At 41.0% G+C, this 25112-nt stretch overlaps 2 protein-coding genes across 2 annotated transcripts in view; both read left to right on the top strand.

Annotated features, from left to right (window-relative positions):
- The window catches only part of nos1apa (nitric oxide synthase 1 (neuronal) adaptor protein a), a 75253-nt gene extending 66328 nt beyond the window's left edge, over nt 1-8925 (top strand). The window contains exons 8-10 of the mRNA XM_061240884.1: nt 587-748; nt 8018-8183; nt 8492-8925. Coding sequence (XP_061096868.1) covers nt 587-748; nt 8018-8183; nt 8492-8925 — 762 coding nt within the window. The remainder of the gene's footprint in view (nt 1-586; nt 749-8017; nt 8184-8491) is intronic.
- An 8228-nt stretch (nt 8926-17153) lies between these two features.
- On the top strand, nt 17154-24373 carry LOC133127748 (uncharacterized protein C1orf226 homolog). The gene is made up of 3 exons (XM_061240885.1): nt 17154-17414; nt 17721-18057; nt 19693-24373. The coding sequence occupies exons 2-3, from the start codon at nt 17732-17734 to the stop codon at nt 20279-20281; spliced, it is 915 nt and encodes a 304-aa protein (XP_061096869.1). The 5' UTR covers nt 17154-17414; nt 17721-17731; the 3' UTR covers nt 20282-24373.
- Nucleotides 24374-25112: the final 739 nt, after the last annotated feature.

Genomic DNA, 25112 nt, shown 5'->3' with positions numbered 1-25112 from the left:
CTAATGCCCCCAGGTCAGTGGAAGTGGGGTCAGTCACTGAGAGACATTGGCCCCACGCTACCACATTCAATTCTTTGTGAAGCGGTCCATTGACTGGACTGGGCCATGCTGCCGTCCTTTAAACACTTGTGCTTGAAGCGGTACCATTCATCTCTCAGAACCACTCCAGCTACCCAGCAGGCCGTACTCTGCATTCTGTGCGCACAGAGCTTTCTGCTAATAGATTTTACTGGAGGCTTAATTTATGTGCCCATTGTAAATCTGCCTTATAGTATATTACGTGAGATTTATTAAGACGGATTCATTAAAAATAAAATTTGTGATCCACTATTGATTCATGCTGTACCACTGCACTAAATATATATATTTTTTGTTTGCTTAACGTCTGCCTATATCTTATTCTAATATCATCCATAGATACAGGTGGAGTTTTGCCAAAGTACTTCCATGTTTGAACATCATCCAGTCTAGGATTTAAGCCCGTTTGCCCGCTGCCACCAGAGGGGGCTGATTCGGCTGTTCCTCTCGGTCGTCCTGCTGGTCACCCCCTTAACCATGGGCCTGCCCCTTCTCTCTGCCTCCCCAGGTCTCGGAGGACGTCTCCATCTTGCTGGCCACCCCCAAGATGCTCCTGCCCTCGTCCAGCCAGCCGGCCGCCGGCACCCCCCTCTCGGTGCACCACCAGGTCCAGCTCTTCCAGCAGCAGCTGCAGCAGCAACAGCAGCAGACACAGGTGGCCGTAGCCCAGGTGAGGAACAAGTTTATTTTCCAAGTGTGTGAAATAAGGAAGGGGGGGAAAAAGGGGACAGTTGAGGCTTGAACTGTGTTCTCCTGCATGAGACGTTCGCACTAACCACGACACCAAATTTGCTGGGAGCCATGGCTGCCTTTTTTGGTATACGAGGTTACCCATTTGACATGGCCTGCCCCCAGGGTGCAAAAGTATAGCTAACCATGTTTTCCTTGATTGCTTTTCAGATTCTTGTTTCGTTCTGAAGTCTATATCAGGGGTGGGCAATTCCGGTCCTGGAGGGCAACTCAGTGTTTTTGGTTCCACCAATTACCCTGGCTAAATGAGCCAATTGGCTGTACACACCAACATTGGCTCAGTTATAGATTAGATAACAGCAAAACATTTCACATAGGGACACAAGAACAGTCTTCGGCTGTCATTCATGCACAACATTGCTAAAATGCCAGATGCCATGATTGTGAGCGAAGTAACCAATGAAGTTAGCATGAGATCCAGAAACCGATACTGCCCTCCTTGCCCACCTCTCGTCTATATGCATGTTACTTATGCGATGGTGAGGTTCCCTGTTAATACACACCAAGCTTTATTAAATTAGCTTGCGTGTATTAAATGTGATTGTGTGCGTGATCTGTACTGTGCTTTGTGCTTTTGTTAACAGCTCCATATGAAATGAAATGTGACTGGGAACCAGTATTATTGTGATCTAATACGTTGACGGGATTCTCCTGGCTCCTTCCTCAGTTTAGTCAGTCATCCCAGATCTGTTTTGATCTGCCAGCAGGCCCAGGGGGCACCAATGAGCTCTGACTATAGTGGCTGGAGTGTTCCTGGACCGTGGTAGGCTGCAATTTCACACTGGGCTTACTGCACTTACCGGATTCTTCCACATTTCCCACAATTCTCCCACCGGTCTGAGCTGATAACCCAAAAGTGTCACAGCGTTTTATTGCAAGGTTAACCCGTGGCAGTAGTGCACCGTGCTGGAAGGACTGTATGCTTTTATATGTCATATTTACCCATTGAATTTGTCTTTTGTATTTCATGGTGGTCATGTTGAAAGCAGCACATTTAAATGAGTCCAATCTGAGGGAACATATCGATTTAAAGGTGATGGGAGATGTTTTTTTCCTCGTAAGTGTTATATATAGCTTTCTGAGATGGAACATTATCATTTTTTGCCGTAATGTTTAAAGTGAACGTGGTGCATCTTTCTCTAGCTCTCTCACCCCTGCCTCTTAATAGTCTTATCAAGGGCAATTAGATACCTTACTTACTATTTAAACTAGTGTCAGTTTAACAGATGGAAACTGACTAAAGAAATTCAAGTTGAGCACTGGCTCTAATGGTATAACAGCACTGAGACTCCTGGGATTCACAGCCTCTGGTTAAATTGCAGGGCACTCAACCTCTATAACAGTGGTTCAAAAACTCGGTCCTGGAGTTACCCCTGTGTATGCTGGTTTTCGCTCTAACCACAATTGATATCCTGGAATTTTAACAAGCTGTTAATTTGCCTTAATTAGTCTGCTTTGCATGTTTAGGGGACTACCCCCTTAAACCACATTTTGTCAGATAGTTATGCATACCATAAACAAAGAATTCCCATGCTCATATTGGGCTTATCATGCTATATTTCAAAACAATGCATACATTTTGCTGAGAAAATGCATAAAAGTGGTAAATATCAGTAGGCTCGTAATTGCGAATGTGTTGACACATGGCTACCAAAGCTAACCATTTGGAAGGTACTGAAGAATTCAAAGGCAAAGCAAGTGATAACAAGGCAAACTACATAATTATGAGCCTATTGGTTAACCTCAGTCTTTTATTTGTTACCGCTTCTTATGTAACTGTTTACAAGATGGTGCAATAGGCACAATATGAACATCATATTATTCAACATTTGTTCTTCATGCCATTGTAAATTATTTGCAAACTATTTCTGGCATAATATGGTTTAAGGTAAATAATACATCTCAAGATGAAAAGCACCTAATTAAGAACTGCTCTATGCAACACTACAGCCCACTAAGGACAGTAAGGGAGGTGCATTCGTTCCTCACCCAGCTCTGTCCCTTATGCCAGTCTATTGTAGTTACACTGAAGATATCTTATCTAAAGGAACCACATGACAATTTAGTAACTAGTCTAAAACGACAGACATCTTGGAGCTCTGAAGCTTATTACCAAAGCCTCCTGTGCTATTGATGGCCATTCATTTGTGTCACAGGCGTCTTGATGGGGTGGGAAATTGTCGTTTGTGGATGAAGTGTGTTTGTACTGTAGTTGAAAGTGTCTTCACCGTCTGGGAATAGGGGTCAGGGAATAACCAGTTAGACTGGAACATCATCATCTCAGGGCAAGCTTTCTTCACAGCAGAGCATTCAGAAAAGACTAGGTCACAGCTGATGCTTTTCATATCACTGAATCTCTTCCTTTCCTTACGAAAGCCAACGAGGGTGCTGAACGAAATGCCGGTTATCTCGCTGGGGATCGCCTGATGAATTATTAAACCACTTTCAAATAGAGCTACAAATTAATGAAAAGAAAATGATTCTTCTAAATGTGAAGGTAATTACTTAAAGCTGGCAGTCAAAGCAGAAACACTAACTGAAATAGGAGGTATATACCCTGCAGCTCAGTGCCTGTGTCCTCGCTGAACTATCCGTTGGCAGGCGATTGAAAAAGCCCACTCCTGACCTTGCTGGCTGTTGTTCATCAGATTGCCCAGAAGGGGTTATTTCCATTGCCTCCCTCACACGGGAAATTCAGTGAGGTCAGGAAGGGTCAAGCGCATTACACCTGCTCATAGTGCTTCATGGTCAGGCCTCTCGGGCAGTTAATGCTCCAAGCTCAGCACACCAGAAATGTCAGCATTACCAAGACGTTTGAAATTACACAGCTATTCCATTTATTTATATATATTTCGAACAACTCATTAATCAGCTCAAGTAAGTGTGAATGCTCCTGTCTTATGAGTTTCTAGCTGGAGAATTAAACTGCAAACCTTGTTGCTTTGCTGGTAGCAATCTGTCTTTGTCGTTTAGTTCAAACATTTACATGGTCTTGAATGGAATTTTTTTTTTTAAACAAAGTGTCTGGGGAAAACTAATCATTAAAAAAATGTTGTATGGGATTAAAGGAAAAACAATTTCATATGAACATTCATGTGTAAATATTGGAATGCTGTGAACAGTGGGCAGTGTAGTTCTTTGATTTGACATGAATTAAGCTGACGATGAATGGCTTCCCTTCTTGACTATTATTCATTGGTCTTGTCTGCTCCTCTTTGTCTATCCATGTCCCAAGAATATAAATATAGCAGCAGCGAGAGTGCTCCACTCCATCATATTCAGTTTTCACCAAAGTGCACATTCTGATAGATTAATGTTCTTCAGAAATCACTTGCAGTGACAAACAGGTCACTGGAGCCATCATGCCAGTCACCTCTGGCCTTGGAATACTTAATGTTTTCATGTCTTGTTTCTCTTTGTGTTTGCTGTTGCCGTTCTGAGGCTTGTGGTAGTCACAGTCAGTGTAGGGTAAGCCACAGTTCCCTGTTTGGTTCCCACCCCTCTCCCTCCATTTTGTATGCCAGAGCCATGAATGACTGATGATGCAGAGTAGTTGAGTGAAATGCCTAAACTGATCTTCTCTCTTGAAAATCAGCAAAGATCACTTTCATTTGTTTGTTCATTTGTTTTGCAATAAAGGTGTCAAATCTGTCTATTTTACACTTTAATACATTTAAAGTAGTGAATGGACAGAACTGGTGGCTCTGAAATACTTTTAAAACAAGCTGAAATGGAAATTAGACCAGCACTAGCTTCCACGATATGACGTATACATGAGTGAAACGGATCTTTAGGGGCAATTTTTGGTGGGGAGTGGATTTGTCAAATGAAGAGGAGAACAGCTATAGTCAAGAGCTATAAAACATGAGTAGCAAGGTTTTCTTTTTTTGTTCTGAAATAGAGATGACAACAGTTCTGTTCATTTTCTACTGGAAAGTGCCTTCATACACAGAAAGTCATGATTGTTTTTTTTTTTTTGAAATCCTACATAATTGAAAGCTGACCTCGGGTTCATAGTCTGTTCTGACCGTTAGCTAAATGAATCCCATTCATTGTGATCGCGTTTCCTAGAAATGTGTTTATTTCAGCTTGATGTCGTAAAGAAAAATGCTGGAAAATGATTTGAATGCTGTCATTTTTTCCATGCTGGCTTCTTTGCGGAAACCAACTGACTATATTGTGTGCAGACACATTCATTCTCTACATTTCATAGAAGTCAGCCTTGGTCTTTAACCTCTGCTGTGCTGTGCGCAAAGTGGTCGCTAAGTGGCCATCAGTGTGTCCAGATTGCCTGGAGACTATTGTGTTTTTTCAGAGTTTTAGCTGCAAATGTGTGAATCAATCCCTCTCAGAAGATTCAATAAGCATCTTGGTACATGGCCCATGGAATGTTACAGGAAAGATTTTTTACATAAAAATGCAATGATTCGATTCAATTTAAATGCAGATTCTGTGAAATTTTGCTCTGATTCAATCAAGTTCAGATATTACACAATTTGGTTTCATTTAGCAGGTATTGCCAATGTTGTCAGTAGAAATTCTTTACTCTGGAATTAAATCAATTTTACCATTGTAAAAGCCTAGGTTTTTCCAAACCGTGGTTTTAAAGTAGTTTGCTGCATTGCATATTGGCTATCTTTCCGACATCGTACCAGGCAGGTGGTAAGAAAGGTGTTGTTTATTTTTTATTTTTTCCATTTTAAATTGTGGGACTGCACATGGTACAGGGGTGCTCTATTTAGTTATAATAGCAAAACCTTGGAACGGATTACATTACTTTCACTTTCAGCCGATGTTTGCTCAACATATTCCTCTATTGCCAGTTCCATCATTGTTATCATTATCACCATTATAGGCCCTTTACCCTTCGTACACTATTCCCATGTGTATGCTCCATCAGCATTCCCATAATGGATGTACTGTCAGCATATTCATCCCATTAATAAATAATCTTATAATAAGGTTTGGAGTGCATTTTTGTTCCACTATCGTGCGTTCAGTTGGTCACGTTCTGCGGCCTTTTTACTTTGCAGCAGCAATAAACTTGCCCCTCGATCACAGCAGACCTAGTTGCAAAATGTATACATACTGTTAATGGTTAGATACACTTTTTCTGTCAAATCCTAAAATACTGCAAGATCAAGCAGTTTGTTGTTTTTGATAGGAGCCGTTAGAAATAGCTGGCGTTAGCGAAAAGTGGCGTTCGTTCTCTCTCTCCCTCTTGTTCCTATCTAATGATGTGATTCATTATGTAGGAATAACACTGTAACACAATAACACGTACGCCAAAGAATAACGTGGTGGTGCACGCACTGCCTCACTAAAGAAATCGGGGTTCATGTTATTTTGACAGATTTATCCGTTTTTGACGGCCATACACATTTTTGACAGCTTTTGCACTGGTTTGGCATTTTGAAATCAATGCAGCCTCATCTTAGACACTTAGGGCCAGATTTGAGCACATTATTTCAGTCGCTTCGCATAAAATATTGGTTAATTTTGTTGATATTTTCTGTGACAAATATCCAGCTTTAATTATTACTTGGCTGCAATAATGAATTAATATTTACTATTATTAATCTGTTTGATTTGCTCTGGGGATTCAGATGGTGTGATTGTTGTTGCAAAGATTATTTCAGTGCATCTTCGAAGCCTCGATCTGTGCCTCACTATTTACGCCTGCTCTTTAGAAGCGGAGAAATGTCACACACACTTTGACCCTCGTTAATTGCATGAACTGTAGTAAATTCAACAGAATACATAATCAGCCACACTTATATTATTAAATTAATATTATAATATTTCCGCATATGCATTAAGGACAGAAGTGCATCTCGCGATTACTCACCTAGATCACATGCATTCTGCAGTTCTAGCCCTGTGCGGCACTTTGTTACATACGATGCATGTTTCCTGGGCCGAATGCGTCATATGTACGCCTGAAAATCGTCGCAAAAAGCCTAGTACTCCTGGCCTTTAGTTATTTTCTTTTCATTTTGAATAAGGCCTGTACAGTTAGCAGCGGCTGTTTGTGCTTACTATCCTCACCCTCCATTAATTACCCTTCAGAGTTCATCTGTGCTAATGCTGCTGAAAAAATGAATTTAAGCTGAGAATACTTATTAATTCAATTCATGCACTTTTGCTCTTGCATTGAATAACCTTTCACCTCAGATTACATAAGGGCGTACACAACTGATTTATTACTTAATTATGTTGATGTGGTGTGTGTGGTGTGATGTGGTGTTTGTTTGCATCTAAACCAAGGCCCTTTCGTAATTTTGCAATTATTATTCCAGACAAGTTAAGTAAGCTGCTTTTTAAGCTTTTTAAAATAAGTTTTGATGCGGGATACTTTTATATTTATTTATTTTTCATTCGGTGCCTGTGAGTTAAGCCCTAATGGATGTAATTTTTCTCTAAACCGATTTGTTTCATTCCGGTGACATGATGCATAATTTGTGATGTGATCAAAATGTTTTGGTTTTAAAAGAAAATCATGTCCATCCATCCATCCATTATCTGAACCCGCTTATCCTGATCAGGGTCGCAGGGGGGCTGGAGCCTATCCCAGCATACATTGGGCGAAAGGCAGGAATACACCCTGGACAGGTCGCCAGTCTATCTCAGGGCACACACACCATTCACTCACACACTCATACACTCATACCTACGGGCAATTTAGACTCTCCAATCAGCCTAACGTGCATGTCTTTGGACTGTGGGAGGAAACCGGAGTACCCGGAGGAAACCCACGCAGACACGGGGAGAACATGCAAACTCCGCACAGAGAGGCCCTGGCCGACGGGGATTCGAACCCAGGACCTCCTTGCTGTGAGGCGGCAGTGCTACCCACTGCACCATCCGTGCCGCCAGAAAATCATGTGATGCCCAAAACAATCAATGATGGAAATGCTTTGGTGAACACACCAAATATAGATTTTCACCTTTATAAAGTACTGTTATAACCTTACTTTCTTTATCCTACTATTTATGCTAGTTGCTGTGATGAGTCTGTGAGATTGATAATGGAGCCTAAATGTGGTCAGTGCTGCCTTGGTGGAATACATGTATTAATGTGCGTGTTTGTGTTTGCGTGTGTGTGCGTGTATCATTGAAAGAATATACACATATCATTCAGCGTTTGCTAACTGGAATCATGCGTGCGCGCACATGTGCCCGTGTGCAGGTTCACCTGCTGAAGGACCAGCTCTCTGCGGAGGCCGCAGCAAGGATAGAGGCTCAAGCGCGGGTCCACCAGCTGCTGCTGCAGAATAAAGACCTCCTGCAGCACATCTCCCTGCTGGTGAAACAGATACAGGAGCTGGAACTCAAGCTGTGCGGACACAACTCCAGTGAGATCCCTCTCCCCGCATCACACCTGCAGTCTGTCACCTCAGTGTGTTAGCAGCCCCTCTCTTACTCCTCCGCTGTCACTCAGCCTCTCGTTCCCACCCGCATGGTCTTAACAACCCGGCGGGCTCCTGCACCTCCTCAAATAGATTTAATGGCTTTAGAAGGCGAAGGCGATAAAATCAGCGCGAGCCTTTTCAACCCCTCTTCTCCCACTCGTTCGCAGTGTTAGGCAGGTTGCGCGCTGTGCGTGCGTTGTGATTGTAATGAGCTGTAATGAGCTTTTGTGTGTGTCTTTCTGCCGCCGCAGTGGGCTCCCAGGACAGCCTGCTGGAGATCACCTTCCGTGCCAACGTGCCCCCGGTGCTGTGCGACCCCACCACGCCTCGCCCGGAGGAGGTGGGCCTGCCCCAGCTCAACGACGGGACACAGCTCTCCCTGCCGCTGGACAGCCCGCTAGGTAGGGACCACCGCCTGCTAAAGCTGGAGTGTTTCCGCTTCCTCCCGGGACCCCCCCTGAGGGAGGCGGGCCAGGGGCCCCTGCAGGTGTTCCGGGACGACTTCCTGGACAGCCTGGAGTTCCTCAAATTCCGGGAGTCGGGCATCGCCTCGGAGTACGAGTCCAACACGGACGAGAGCGAGGAGCGGGACAGCTGGGAGCAGGAGGACTGCACCCTGCGCCTCCTGAACGTGCTGAACAAGCAAGGGCCGTCCGACGGTCTCGACGACGAGATCGCCGTCTAGCGCCCCCCACAGGCACACTCCCGGCTGAAGGCAGAGATGTAGGACATTCAGTGACCAGTGGCCATCCATTATGAGGCCAGTGCTCGAAAAACTTTAACAAAGATGATTTTTTTAACAGAATATCTATACCTATATATATATATATATGTATATGTATATATGTATATATATATGTAAGGAAAGACTACATTTTATACATGGTACTGTGAAGCTATAATGCAGCAGTGTAAATATATAGTGCTGTTGTGCTGAGAGACCACTCGCGTTCGTGTGTCCTGTATGCTTGACGTCACGCCTCCTCACCCAAGTTCATTCAGATCTGCTTCCGTTCGGTACTTTTGACACGCAGTCAAACTCATCCAATTTCGATTTAATCCGTGACTTGTAGCATGTGCTCAGCATTGTAGAAATTAGATTTCGTTTATGAAGGCTCGTAGCATGCTATTGCTCTATCTAGCATCAGCAAGAATTTAGCTTTTGTGCAGTTATCCTCCAAACGAAGTTGTGCTTGGCAGTCAGGCTGCACCGGCACCATCCAAGGTAATGGATTTAAAGAGCACAGCGAAACTGGCCAATCAGTGAAATGGACCGTATTACTTCTCCTTTGTCCTTGTTTGTGGTGTAAGGAAGTCTAATGGCTTTCCCCTTGATTGTCATTCTGACGAGGTAGGCTACCTAAATGGTATTGTTGTGTGGTTGCCTGAATAGACCCTAAAGATAGTCATCGTGACCTTTTGGAAACTGTTTAATCAGAATCCCGTCACCCTTCGGAAAAAATAATCGGCCTTTGTTGTTTTTAAAAACACGGCACACATCCTGTTTCGTCGTCTGACCTTCCTCTCTCCAGACGGTGACATTGCTTTAACCTATAAGTTTCATCCGATGCCATTTGCCGTGGGCGGAATGATTTGCTTCGGCCTTCTGTAAGTTGCGGCTTGATTGGGTGAGCGGCAGAGGTGTAGGCGGAGGCAGAGACAGGCTAATAAATGCGCAAGAGCGTGTCTGTGATCCCTGGTCTCGGAGGTAAGAGGAGAGACGGGGCATAGCGATGGCTCGCTCCTCTAATGAGGCACTCAGGGCACACTGTGCAGGAAGCCCTAGACCCCCAGGTCCAGGTGTGGCGGGGTAGGAAGAACCTTACCTCAAATGACATTGTAGATATCCTGACACATGTATTTTGCATTTCTCGTCTCCCTCTCAAAAGTCTTGTTAATTGGTGGTCATCATAAATTCACAGCAGAATCAATGGGCCGGTCAGAGCCCAGCCTTCCCCACTAAGCCCCTGTGTGCCATAGTGCAGTCCCCTAGTAACCCAAGGAGCTGCGCTTTCACCAGCAGCCAATCAGATTGGAGAGTCTGGATAGATCTCAGACAGCAATGTAGGACTGTAGGAAGAGGAAAGTGATATCTAGAGAGCTGAGGAAATGCAAACACTGCATAGAAACAAACCGATCACGGCCACGGTCATATCATGTGTGCACTCACTGAGCACTTTATGAAGTAGACTTGTACACCAGCTTGTTAATGCAAATATTTAATCAGCCAATCATGTGGCAGCAACTAAATGCATAAAAGCATGCAGATATGGTCAAGAGGTTCAGCTGTTTTTCAGACCAAATGTCAGAATGGGGAAGAAATGTGATCTAAATGACTTTGACCGTGGAATGATTGTTGGTGCCAGACAGGGTGGATTGAATATCTCAAAAACCGCTGATCTCCTGGGATTTTTATGCACAACAGTCTCTAGAGTTATTTGTCTCACAACAGTCTCTAAATGTTATTTATCTACATAATTGTATGGAAGCAAAACCATAACCGTAACCTTAAGATGTTATGCTTAATTGGTTATGCATATATAGTACCAAAACCAAAACATTCTTTCAGATTGCATTAACAATTCATTGTTTTAATACACATCGTAAACTGTATGTCAAGATGGGAATGAAAAATGCAGTAAGTCATTGAATATTACTTTTTCTTTAACATCTTGGCTCAATGCGGCCATAATGCAAATGAAAATGGCAATTTGATATATGAACTGCATTAACACAAATATTGTGCCTATTTTCAAATGTTGTTTTTTTTCATTCAGATTGAGTGCATTTTCTTTACTTTCATACAGTAGCATTATATTTCCTGCATATTAGAAGATTTATACTTTTAAAAGATGTTGACAGATCTGGGGTTTTAGTTTTATAAGGCAGTAAACTTGCAGAGAGGATATGCAGGATATCAGGGCTTGAAATTATCATTATTATTTTACTCTTAATTTTATGATTTAGCAAAATATTTTTCTCCATATCTGGCAAATAAATGTTAAAAGAATTGCCTACTGCTAGAATTAGCCCTCCAAATGATGACAGGTGACAAAGCAGAAGCACAGTGTGAGATTTTACAGAGGGAAAAGTTAGTGCCCCACGAGACTATTTAGAGGCACAGAAGACACATGGACAATTAATGGCATCAAGCTGCTCTCACCTCCCAGCTTTCAGCTGAATCATAATTGGAATCTTTTAAGAACATCTAGTCTTATTTTGGCACGGCTGCCGCAGTCCCAGATAAGTGAGAGGCTGTTTACATCTTTGCAGGATGAATACTGATGCATAGGTCCACCTCCAATTTTCAAGATTAGATTGTGAAAGCATTCAGCTCTTAAAGAGCGTTACCTAAAGTTTCACACATCGAGCGGGACCTGTCGCGTGTAAATTTAGAGGTCAGGAAAAATGATTAAGTAAAAAGCTGCTGATGGTGAAACACCATTCGCTGCTACTTTTGGGCCTCTGCATTGAGAGTGCCTGGTTTTTCCGAGAGTGACTGGCAGCTCCGACTGATGTGTGTCTGCGACCATTTTGTTTGTGGAGAGGATCACAAGGACAATGCACAGGATGTGTGCTAATTTGAAAATGGCCATATCGATCCCGCCATTTGAAACCACAGCAATCTGGAATCAATGAGCTGTATTTCACAAGGTGACTGTAACTGTATGAGTGCCATTGGCTAAGCCATTAAAATGCGACCGTTGTTTTAAGGATGCACAGTCCAGGACTAGTTCTAAAAGACTAGAGGGCAGAGTTGATCATTTTGCATCTGCATTTGACCAGGAAATCCTTTGTAGTATGAATGCATACACGCTATTAAGCTAAGGATATGTCATTTCTGTTTTCCTGATCCTTTGATTCTTTTAACAGTGCAGTTTCATTGTCTGCACTGCAAGCTTCGATTCACGCTCATTAGAAAAATATGACTGTCCCAAAGATGAACAACATGGAGACAGAAGATAACAAAGAGCATTCTTTGCATTTCAGTACGTGTTATTTATAATGTCCCTGTATGGAAAACTTCCTCATTAAACTAGACACAATGAGCTCACTCCTCTTCCCAATAGTTCAGATATTGCATTGTGCTCCATCCAAGACCAGACGCCTAAAACTTAAAAGTATGATTTATATACAGGAAAAGGACATATAAATTGTGACACAATCGACTCTGTCTTCACTATGATGTAGGAGGCACGGCAGGCATTGAGACGGCAAATTAAATATTGATTTAAGTGCTTTGATAGGGACAGAGGGGGGTACGTCTGACCACTTAACCCTTTCTCTGTCTTATTTTGTGAGTTCACACCCAGGTGACCAGCATGCATTGTGTTTCTTCTGCTAGCTGCCCTTTAAAGGACAGGAAAGTCCAACATGGCGCGTGTATATTTCATGTGATGGGCTGAAGCGTCATTGCCTTTCATATCAGATGGTCCCCTCATCCATACATTTTAAACATGGTTTTTGTTTTTTGATAACCAAACATCTCTTGGCTTGCAATAAATCAGTACAGATGAGTGATGTGTCTGCCATTTTCCCACCAACATTAAGCGTGTCACTTACGGAGAGTGATGTTGAATCGATGACACACTTCTGCTGGGGGTCACTAGGCCTCATTATTTAAATTTGTGTAATCAGGGTGTTAGTGCATTTACTCTGGATGATTTGTCAGAATGCATTAATATGAAGTGTTGTCAGAACAGGATTAATAACAGGAAGAGTGTTTTAATCCTTTTACAGTTTCTGATGTGGCCCTCTCTCAGTTAGTTTAACCCCCAGATTTCTTTGAGTTGCACCATGAGATGGCGGGGCTTTACAAAATGTAATAGTGTCTCAACCCCCTCCCAAGCTCCCACCATGTTAAAGATTTATGTGCAAATACAAGTCATTGTGAAATATTGATGGTCTCCCCTGCAGTCCTCCGCTTGTTTGTCTGTTCCTCGGTCCCATGAAAATACAAGTCCTGGAAGGCCGAGCTGTTGCAATTTGTCCTGAGCACCAGACCGAGAGAAAGACAGGCTTTGTTACAAAAATATTCAAATTGGCTTTTTAATCACCAGCAAGTTGTAAAGAGCACAAGACATATTTTGTCAAAATTTGTTTTATGTTTTCAGACTTTAGTCAATACTGGGTTTCTGTCTATAGTAGTTTTTGTAAGCTGCTGTCAACATTTAATGTGGGAATTTCCATTTTTTTTCCAATAACCCACTCAGCGACTAATAGGACTGTATCCTTTGCCCTTTTACAAATATTGCAAAACTCTTAATTTTTTTTACTTGGCTGTAATGAAAGCACTTTAATGAAAATAATTGCAGTAATGGACTTTTTAGACACCCACTAATTTATACTGCTTGGCCAGTGGAGTGAGTTTGCATAAGCAGTAATGCACTTGAAAGGATAGGTAGCAATATTGACAAACACACACTACAAACAAGCTTTTTGTGAAACAAAATGGAACCTTTCCACTTGGTGCCATAATGGTGTCCAAAGACAAACTGTAGGAGCAGCATAACATAAAAATTAACTAACAGGCAAGTACAATATTAACTGCAGTCACCAGTTAGATTTCCAAGAGTTACACCGTCCCTGCACTGATCAGAGACAGAGTTTCTTTCAGGAGATCTAAAGTAGATGTGAAGCGATTGCATATGATGATGTAAATGTATGACATCTCGGGCAGATTGGTAAGATATCTCTCAGTGCTGCTTCACACCAAATATGCCTGTTTCAAGCATAACTTTGCATGCTAATGGAAGCACTGATAGGAGTGGCCTCGCAATTGTGTCTGATGCTCTTCTTTTTTTTTTTTTTTTTTTTTATATATACACAAAATTAATCTGTTCTGTAATGTAGTCATTTCAACCTCACTAACTCCAAGTCTGCCAGAAAGAATGCCTCCATTTATTTCTAAATAAGGGAATATCATGGTAGTTAAGGCTTTAAAAATAATTTTAGGAAAACGATCATTGATTCATGGCACTAAAAGTACTAAATTGAGTACATAAGATTGATTTCATGTGTGAGTATTTGGTTTTAATTGATGGCAGGTGGCCTCTGGAGCATGGCTTGTGAAGCAGGCCAGTAGCACAGGATGATGGGACATTGTGCATTTTTTACTGTTAGCTTGCTTCAAGTCCTCCAACCGCTAATGTGTGCCATTTATCTTAGAGGTTGCTAATTACACCGAAACATATTTTGATAGTGTAAGCTTTTGTTCCCAAAATGTGTGCACAATGGAGCCCTACTGTAATAGGAAAAAATGTCCAAATTATCTATCGAAGTGTGAAGTGCACTTACAATGCGTCTTGTCACAAACCTTGCTTTTGCTGAATAAATTGTTCTTTTCTTAATTCTTTCTCTTTTTCCCTTTTCCAGTTGACACGTTCTACTTTTTTTTTCTCTCAGGTACAGCCAAATCAAGTTTTCTCTAGCACTGCAAAACATCCATACCAATGCATAGCAAAGATGTACTATAGGTTTAGCTGATTATTTCTCGACCCATTATGTCAGCCTGCAGTGGCTGCTTTCCCAACTGGCAGAATTAAAAAAAGTATCTGTAAATGATGACTTGGAATCTGTCCAATGAGAGTGCGGCTCTTTTCACCGACAGGGGCTGAATGGGTGTAGCAGGCCTTAAATTACCCAGAATAAGCCCAGTCAGACATGCTACTCCCTTGTGAGTTTTGTGGCTGCCCCCTTCCGCAGATGTTCTGGATAGTATTCTCTGAGGTCCTGCTTTGTGTGTTTACTTTGATGTCCTGTGGTGGAGGAGGCCTTTGCAGATGTTGCAGTGTGCTGCTAAAATAGCTGAAAATGTTCTGATAAACGCATACAATTCAGCAGTAGGTTTTTAGGCATGGAAGGCTTTTTATTATCTCAATTCTTTCAACATAATGTGCACTTTTAAAATATTTAAACAAGAGAACATAGTCTGAAAGATTATTTATTTATGCATATATTTTTTGATCTATGTGTTTGTTTGTTTTTATGTATTAAAAAAGTATATGGATTTTTCTATTGCAGAATAGACCTTTATCCGTGGTGACTTCTTTAGCTTGCATTTTCTCCATTCATACAGCTGGATATTTTAGGCAGTGATTTTATGATTAAACACCATGTTTAAGGACACGTCAGCAGTGTCCTCCAAGTCTGGAACTTGATACTTTATGGTTGGAAGCCCAGTTCCTTAAACACTGCTCTACAGTGTATTAAAACAGTTTTAGATACAATCCATTGTCAGATTAATCAAATAGGCCCTAGTCCTTATCTCTGTTGTACTCTTAGCACTTGAAATTGTACTTCCCTCTAGGGTCTTTCAGTGGACTTGTCCCTGGTTATGGGTATGCACTTTGTTGTACGTCGCTCTGGATAAGAGCATCTGCCAAATGGCAATAATGTATTGGGCATGTAAAATAGCGCTACGTGAGCTAATGCTTCAGGATCTGGTATTCCTAATGAGCCTGTGACCACAGGCATGCCCACCTGTGAGTGGGCATTGATCAGCTGACTCGAGAGCCCAAGACATTACTGAGCTGACATAAGCAACTGCTCAGCATAATAGCACATTCCCAATACAAAATTCCACTGTAGAACAAAGTTGTCGATGTTATGACGGATATGCCCCATGCGTTCACTTGATTGCCAGACTGTGACCAGTCCGAATGGCACACAAATCAAGGACCACAGCGTCGCATCTAGCATTTGCCTGACACACCAGATGAAATCATTCTCACACCCAGATTTCTGAAATATGAAGTTGGAAGGGCGAGAAATTAGAAGAGATTTGTGTTTGTTCTTGTGAAGGTTGAAGTCTCAGTGAGATGGTCACTGTTGGAATCTTCACCTTTAATTGGCATATGCCTATTTGATTAACTGCCAGCGCATCAGTCACCATAACTGTTGGTTCAGTATTACTTCCCCATGCTCAGAAACTTCAGCAGCCTTTGCAGGATGGTGAGTAATCATTGGAATTGCCTATTATGCCAGATGAATGCTGTCTATGTACATTTAAATGCTCATCTTTCTGCCACTCTCACATTGCAGTTTACCTATGCTGGGGAACCAAATATTTGCTGAGAATTACCCAGCTGTATTCAGCCAAATATGTGTGGAGCATAAGGTGCACCCTCACTTTGAAATTGATCCTGTCTGTCTTCGTGAAGATTGTGGTCCTTGCCGCTAAAAGCATGTCCGTCATTAAGGTCTGTCTGTCATTTTGACAGGCGTGTGAAAATGTTTTCTCCTATTGTGTATCTTGCAAGCAAACTTGATTTGACGGCATTTGTGTTCTCAGCTTTCAAATGGTCTAACTTCAAAAGCCTTTGTGTTTTGTGTTCATTGCTTTTCTGTTTATTGACTAATCTGGGAGCTTGTGTGTGGATCAAGTAATAACTCAATGTCTCAAGTCAAGGTTATTCCTTTTTTCTTTATGTATTTTCTTTGATCACTTCACTACTCTAGCCATTTTTATTAAAGAATATACAATGACAAATGTAATATTTTTGGCACACATGGGACACGAGGGTTTCTTTTTTAGTCTGTAGGGTGTATGGGCAATTTCTAGGGTTTATATTTATACATTACGTGAACAGCACTTGAGTGAATCATTTAATTAGGGTCAGATGTCCTTTGTCACAGTTCAGTTCCCCCCCCATCAATGATGTGTCTATAAATCTGTTGCTTGACTAATAATGTGGTGGCTGGTATAGGGGTGAAAATGCAGTAACACATTTCAGGTGTGATTTAAGAGACTTCTCTCCCCTGCTTTGTAGCTTTTATATCATAGAGGAAAAAATAGTCAAGATCACAAACAGCGTGTGCTTTAATTAATGCACTGTAGTTGAGCATAACTCAGGATTTAATAAGCAAAAGCACACTTGGCAAGCTTACTCTAGCAATGCTCAAAAGGCCAGACTCGCAGAGGATCTGTCAATATGTACAAACAAACAAAAGTGCAAACAAGCTGACATTGAAATGAGCTGGGCCTTACTTAAGTCAATAGTCTGATCACCCTAGTATTTTGCCTGTTGCCTGGAACTGTCTCATGTTCTATTTAGCTGCTGTTTAACATTTGGATGTTAAGTGAAATGGTTTCACTAACATTGTCATTCATGAGAAAATGTGTTTTTTTATGTCTTGCCTAAATGCTTTCCGAGAAATTATTTTATCCATGAGGTAAGCTTTTCAATAATTGTCTAATTTAATGCTGCTGTGTATTTGTCATTTTTATCAAAAAAAAACTAGTGCACATTTTTATAATAAGGTTGTCATGTTTGTTAAATGTGGTTTGCATGTGTGGTATTTGCTGTTTGGTTTTTTAACTGCACTGTCATTATTTTGCATCTGTACTGTCTGACAGTAATTTAAATCCTTTCATTGTCTTGAATATATGAATATAAAACACAGACTGTGACACCCTTTCATTTCTTCTGGGTAAACTAAACATTCAGACTTCTTAAAGCCTCTGTTTGTCCTCTGCAGTTGATCAAAGCATGTTTGAGAATTCAAACGCTGCGTGTCAGACCAAGCTTCAAACAGCCAAGTCAGCCCCAGCCCTGAACCGCCGCTCGTTTGGCTACACCTCGGGACTAGCAGGCCCAGCAGATGGCCCTGGGGCTAGTGGGCCTAAGTCTGGCAGTAGTCAGCACCTGAAAAATGCCCTCAACCTGGGCAAGGCCATGGGCGCCCGGGTGAACGACCTTCTACGCCGGAAGGACCCCAGCAGCCTGGGGGACATCGGCGTGACAGAGGTCAACAAGAACGTGGGAGCCGTGTGGACCTGCGTGGAGAGTGACTCCCAGTGCATCACAGCTAACAGGTAATCGCCCAACACCACAGAGCAGGTCTCTCCACCAAACAGACAGGTGGTACCTATTGCGTCGCATTACTCTTGATAAGTTAAAACCAGATATTCCTTATATTATTGGCTGAATTCCCTGAAAATATGATAATGAAGTGAGTGTGTGAATCCTCAAACAAGACCAATCATTATTGGTTTATAGACAGACCATAGGTTCTATTAGCAGAGCAGGGTTATAGTCTTGTTTGAACTAGTTTTGTCTGACCACAAAGTTGCGATGTGCCTTGTCATGGTTCAGAAATGAATGAGTCTTTGGAAGCCTGGTGATTCAGACCCGGGTTTTGCCCTACCCTCTTACAGTAGTTAATAGTTGTGACTATTACATCAACACCCTGATGTGTTGTTCACAAAGCTAACTAACTGCATGTCGTGTTAATTTAGGAATTATATGATCATGCCATTTCCTTGGGGCTTTTCACAGTTTTTACAAACGTTAGCACTCCAAAAATGTGCTTCAGCTAAAAAGACATGCTTACCTGACAACATTATACATACTGTAGATTGATTTGCAGTCACTGTAATTATTGGGTTAGCACACAAATACAAAGCATTCATTCACTTGGTATTTTCTCAGTCACAAACAACGTGTTAATCAAATTCATTGATTTACACACCAAATTAAGTCCATTATATATGAATTTTCCAATGGGAAATAATTTATGGGAATAACGAAGTATTTTTGCTATGCAGCACAAGTCTCGCTCAGTAACCATATTGCTCAGCTTCCTTCTTGTCAAGAAAATGAATCGCTGTATCCGCTTTTTCAGCAATTATGAACTGTCATAAATTTCAGCCACTTTTGCTGAGACTTGCCTTTTGCGACAGAGGCAGTTTTATAAGGTCATCAGAGTTACGAGGAAAGTACAACAATTATGAAGAAGAGTATGGCTCTGGAAAATGTGACAGTTAACCTAGCTATTTGTTTTACCTGTGCTTCATATGATACATTTTGATTGCTGCCTAAAATGATCAGCAGTCAAAGTCTTAGCCAGGTTTACTTGTTAGGCTGGAGCACTAATGATTATTCATATTTCATCATATTTCAGAGGTGCTCTTAGAATAGTCTGGGGCTTCATAAGCATTTCCTTTCCCATCATAATTCACACTGATTTACATTCAGATTATTCAGATTGCAGTCCTTCATCATTTTCCCACCGAAAGCAGGTGAATCTCCTGAACCCCCCAATCTTATCTGCAGACTTGTTTTGCACCTGCCCTTTATGCCCATCTGTAATGGTTTGGGATGGGTGTTAATGTGAAATTTAATGTCCTGACATAAACTAAGCTTGGCAGCCTGAAGGTTCTCCATTGTCCTGTCTTGGAATAGTTGTACAACAAAAAAAGGTGAATTTTAAATAAGAAAGGCATAAATCTCTTTGATTTTAATGTTGGAGCTTAGAGAACTTTTGAAACCTATTGCTTACCCTTCAAAGACTGCTAAGGTCTTTTTGTATCAGTACTAGTGTCGCAGTTTTTCCTAATTCAGATTTTGTCAATTTAATTTAATTGCCATTTGAAGATACAGGATTATTAGATTGGATTATAGATTATTTGCCCCCTTCAAATGTTCTCCCTCTCTTTTCACGAATACAGCCACGTCACGCTCGATTCCTTCCCTCGACTGGACCCTCCCCCTCCCACCAGCAAGAAGCGCCTTCCACGTGCCCTGAAAACCACTCAGGACATGATGATTTCCTCCTCGCCCGTGGTGGCCGGCCCTGAGGCCTCCGAGCCCTGCGCGTCCTCACCCCTCAAAGCCCCCCTCGTCCTGACGGACAGGTCCAAGCAGCGGCCAGAGGAGGAAGAGGACACGGGGCGGGAGCCAGAGAGGCACTCCACCCCCCCTCTTAACTGTGCCCTTCAACAGGAAGTTGGGGAACCGGGGGAACCGGAGGCCTTGGGCTTGGAGGAGCCGAAGGAGAAGAACGGGGAGGGCCCATCGCAGCTCCTCCTCTCTGTACCTGACCTCATCCACAAGGACACCCTGGACCCCGGGCAGAGGCTGGGAGGCCCGGACGGCCGGATGGCGTCCACCCCCTGCCCGGGGAAGTCCGACATCCGCATTAGCATGGGCGAGGACGACCTTCTGGACAACGGTTCAGTGGACTCAGGCGTGCCAAGGCAACGGTCCTCCAGCGTGGACAATGAGGAGCCGCACCCAGACCTGCTGTCCTTCGAGTAGCTGCCCTGACCTGCTGTCCTTCCAGTAGCTGCCCTGACCTGCTGTCCTTCCAGTAGCTACCCTGACCTCACCTTCTCCCCGACTTCCTGCTGTGCAGTGACTCAGCTGGAGAAAGGCTGCATTCCACTGGCTGCATAAGGCTGATTGTGGGCATGTCTGCTTAAATTGAAATTTCATCGTATGATCAGTCGTCATCATGGTGCAGTGAAAGCTTATGGGAGTGTCTTTAGGTGACAGACCAAAGTTGCTAATTTTCATTTTAATACTGCACAGCATTATGCAATACCCAAATATTGATGTTCTCATATCATTACTTTATATTTCTTATAGTGTATATATTTTTCAAGGAATATTTAAGAATGTATCGCATTATGTAAAACATCAATTGAGAAATACATTTTACATTACCTTTTTCATAAAGAGGTCTTCTCAGTTCTCAAGTCTTATGAATCTACTGCTTGTTTAGAATAATGAAAGACCTGAAAACCAAAGTAAGAATAATTTCTTCTGTCGTATTGTGATGCTACAGGGATAGGCAGATGATATGGCTGTGTTATAACACAATGGTCAACAGATTGCTGGTATATTAAAGAAAACACTGGAGCTACAGTAAAGGCTTATATCTTTCCTGATGATTTGGTTAATTGACTACCCATACAGTATGATAAGTACTGTAGGTTAGGTATTTGTTTGTCACATTTCTGTCACCAAGCATTTTGGCTGGTTCTGGTCTGAGAGTTTTGTTAAAAGCAGTGCTTTTACACATGCTTATTTATATATTATATATTGCTTATTATATGGACAGGGCCATAGGGGCCACAATATTAAGCTTTGATCACTTTGGGGCCCCAGATCAGCTGGTATGATAAAAATGCCGGACCGGAGGATAAAATGAAGCTTTGTTAGGTTCCGCAGATTGCTGGAACATATTTTGACCATACTCGTCAGAAAACGGCTCTGTGGTTGTGTGTGGTTGTGTGTGTGTCTGTGTGTGTTTATATGTGCAGGAGAACATTAGAATATTGAAAATATAATGAAAAGCTACTGAAATGTACACGGCTGGTATAAAAGGAAAAATATAATGTAATTGTCAGTTCTTTGTGTTAATTGTCAGTTTCACCTGCCCATATATTTTTTAATGAGTATTTCACATGAACGAGCAGTGCCTGAAGTGCATGCAACCAGCCAAATTAGAAATTGGAAATGATAAGAATTCAGTATGTCAATGCAAATCAACAGACCTTCGGCATTAAGTCTGTATTGGTGCTAGGATCTAGGATACAATTCTAAAATGACATTTGCCAGCCTTAGTGTGAACAGTGACAATGAGATTAAGACAAAATGTTAACGTACTCTCTGTTTCACAATAACATTGTCTTGATATGTTTTTTGGATGATTTATGCATCATTTATATTACTTAAGAGGGAGCAGTTTTATTCTTATGAAACATTTATGGAATCAGTTTTATGTCTGTTAATAGCAGTGAAAATACAAGATGCAAGTACATTTTGATATGAGATAAACTTAGCTACAACAATCATGTCAGTATATTGCAATTTAAAATATAAAACATAGAAAGGAGGGCATAAAAATACATTTTTCTGTGTTTGCTGTTATATGTTAATATCCAATATCTGTAATGTATAACGGAACCATAATACAAGAAAATGTGGGAAAAGTCTGAAATGTATTGTATAGCCTGGGAGAAATTATTTGTTTGCATAGATCTTCAATGTCTTTTATGGCATATTTTAGTTTTAGAAAATCTAAATTTGACTTTTTTTTATTCAAAATTCCGTGGAAACACGGAAAGGTATTGTCTGCCATCATGATTGATATAAATGTGATATGTAATTAACAAGATTGTATTATTATTTCTTAAGCTTTGTAAATCGCTGATGTTAGTGGGTCTGTACAATTTCAAAAACCATGTACTAAATGAAGGAAAATATATTTAATCAGATTAATGAAGTCTACTGCAATGCTGAAGCCATGGGGCCCTTTGATTTATTGTGGCTTCATTTTTACCCAAATTCAAGAGCCAAGTTGCACCAATTTCAATATTTGCATAACATTATGAGCTCTTGGATGCTTACCAATCTAGTTCCAGACTGTTAGGCTGCCTACTCTATGAAATAATATTCATATTCATCATTTGGCCATACATTAATCCCCTTGACATAGTTTTGTTTGTGTGTACAGTATGTATGTTGTGTATACACACACATAAACGGTACCTTCAGAATGTTTTCACCTGAAATTTTAAATATTTGCATTGAAATATTACTCCCTTCACCAACACACTAAATTATACACATTCATGATGCAAAGAAAGCATAACCTTTGCTTTGCACATTTAGAATTAGGATTCTTTTCCTCCACTCATCTACACAAATATGCTCCAAATGGGATTTAACTGCTGTGTTTGGTTTGTGCACTAAAGACCTCAACTTTAATCTCATCAAACCACAAAATATTCTTCCAAACAATGTCAGGATCATGGCTTAATGTTTTTCTTTCTCAGGAGTGGTTTTAGTCTTGTCACTCCAAAAGGTGCCAAAATCTGCCAAGTTCTGAAGAGATTGTTTTTTTTTTCTACTTCAGCCAAGGAGCTCTGTCAGCTGGCCTTTTTCATTTCTCAGACAATTGGCTTTCTTGTCCAGTTATTCAGCTTGGTAGTCTGGTTCAGTCTGAGTTTGGTAGTGTCTGTTGTGCCACATTTCTTTTTGTAATGGTGGGCCTAAAGGTGCTCCAAGGACGGTTCTCTTTGCCTTTTTATGATCGTTTCCACTTACCTGCCTCATTACAGCTTCCATAGGCAGTTCAGTGGTCCGCATGAAAAATGATATTTTCAATATTCCTTTTTAAATCACAATTGAACAGTGTCCGGTGGTAGTGTAGCCCTATCAGAGTTTATAAGTATAAGTTGGATCAAATGCGCTCCCTGAGTAAAACTGACTGAGGTAAGATGACACTGAATATTCTGTGATGTGAGAATGAATGGGGGTAAATCCAATAGTTTAGTTTAGCTTCTCTTTAGCTTTATTCAATTCCAAGATACAGTCTACAGAGGCCCTGTGAATTGACAAGAAAACAGGAGAAACTTTATCTGCCTCGTGGTTATTTTGACAACTTCACTGGCAGATTTCCTATCTATTTTGGGCATATCCTCCATTTCATTTCCCCCCCTCGACATAACCATAGCAACTAATGACTCTCATTGATCAATGCCAGCTAGACATCCTGTTTAACTCATGCATTCAAATCCTGATGCTGTGGAATGTTGCAGTAAATGTTTCTGTGTTTTGATGTATGTGGATTTTGATGCTTGGGTCAACTATGGGTCCTTCGGGAATAAACTGCGTATCATTTAAACAATGGACATCTCTGCCTCCTTCAATAAGATCTCTTGCAGGGGAAGAATAACCAGGCATGTCAAAAGCAGCCTGACTTCATTATTAGATCCAGCATTTAGAGTGGTTCATCAGAGTGCTCATATTGAAGCACATGACTTGTACATTGCCCACATCCCTCCTTTATTTGGTGTAATATTCATATGGGAAAGTGACTACAGCCGAATTTGGAGTGAATCCTATACTCGCAGCTGATTCTGTCCCGAGATAGGAGTATTGTCTGATCCAGCCATTTTTCCTTTTTCTTTTTTTTTTCTCGCATCTATCTTTGAGGTTATTTCAGGGAGAGAAGTAATGATCTCATTTGGAGGGAACAAGTTTGTCTTTTGTGTCTGGGGGCTGCTCTGTAGAATTTATTTGTTCAAATGCATACCACCGTTATATCCTGACTGAGTCTGCTGGATTGTAGGTCTTTGTAATTGGATTCATTCATTTAAAATTATTTTAGATTCCAGTGTATTATCATCTCTTACATTTCTTTGCATACGATGGAATGATGAATATATAAATCAGATTGATTTATTGGCCTTATGACCACGTGGATCCAGTTTGTAAACAGGAATCAGTTCTGTGTTCCACTTAAGATTCACCACCTTGTAGTTAATATTTTAATTGCATATGAAGTGCTTCTGGAATATGATTTGTGTGATCATGTATAATAAATATGATATAAAGCCATTTCAGATCTGTGTTTCTGATTTTGAGCTCATTTTGCATGGATCATTTTAGATTGTTTGCATCCTTGTCACTTCACATACAACTGTATATTGCAACCAGATAATAAATCGAAGTGCTTTGATAAAATACTGCTTTTTATAGAAGATCAGTCATAGTATTACATTTATACTCATGCATTTGATCAGATGCTGAGCTTAATTGGGATTTCAACTGAAGTTTCAGATGGATATATTTTCACATTGCTTAGTTGGTGAAATTTGAATGAGTTGCAAATCTTGCCATTTTCTGGAATTGATCATTTCCATGAGTGGGATTTGGGGGGGATGTAGTCATGGTAAGGCAAGTTTGTGCCTTCATTCACATTTAAACTAGTTAATTTGCATTGTCCTCAACTGTCAGCTTTACAAAATACAAAGATCTACTGGAACATTCTTGTTAACAAACTTAGACTTATATGTGCACAATTCCCGTTTCAAAAATATTGAATAGACATCATAGAGACACATGAATCACTACCAAATATAGCTTTTTCTATTCTATCACAGGAACAATAAATGTTATGATTATAAAATCTGTCTGTGCAAAGCCAGAAAGTTCAGTTCAGGGATAAAAGGATCCCTTTAATATGTATTTATTCCAGTTTTTCATCTGTCATCATGGAGCACATTTTTCCTCTTCTAAAAGAAAATAAAAAAGACAGCATTTCGATTTCCATCGATTAAGGCAGAAATGTGTTTAA

This window comes from Conger conger, chromosome 4, assembly GCF_963514075.1.
Source record: "Conger conger chromosome 4, fConCon1.1, whole genome shotgun sequence".
In the NCBI taxonomy this organism is placed as follows: domain Eukaryota; kingdom Metazoa; phylum Chordata; class Actinopteri; order Anguilliformes; family Congridae; genus Conger; species Conger conger.
This window is presented reverse-complemented; position numbering and strand designations above follow the sequence as displayed.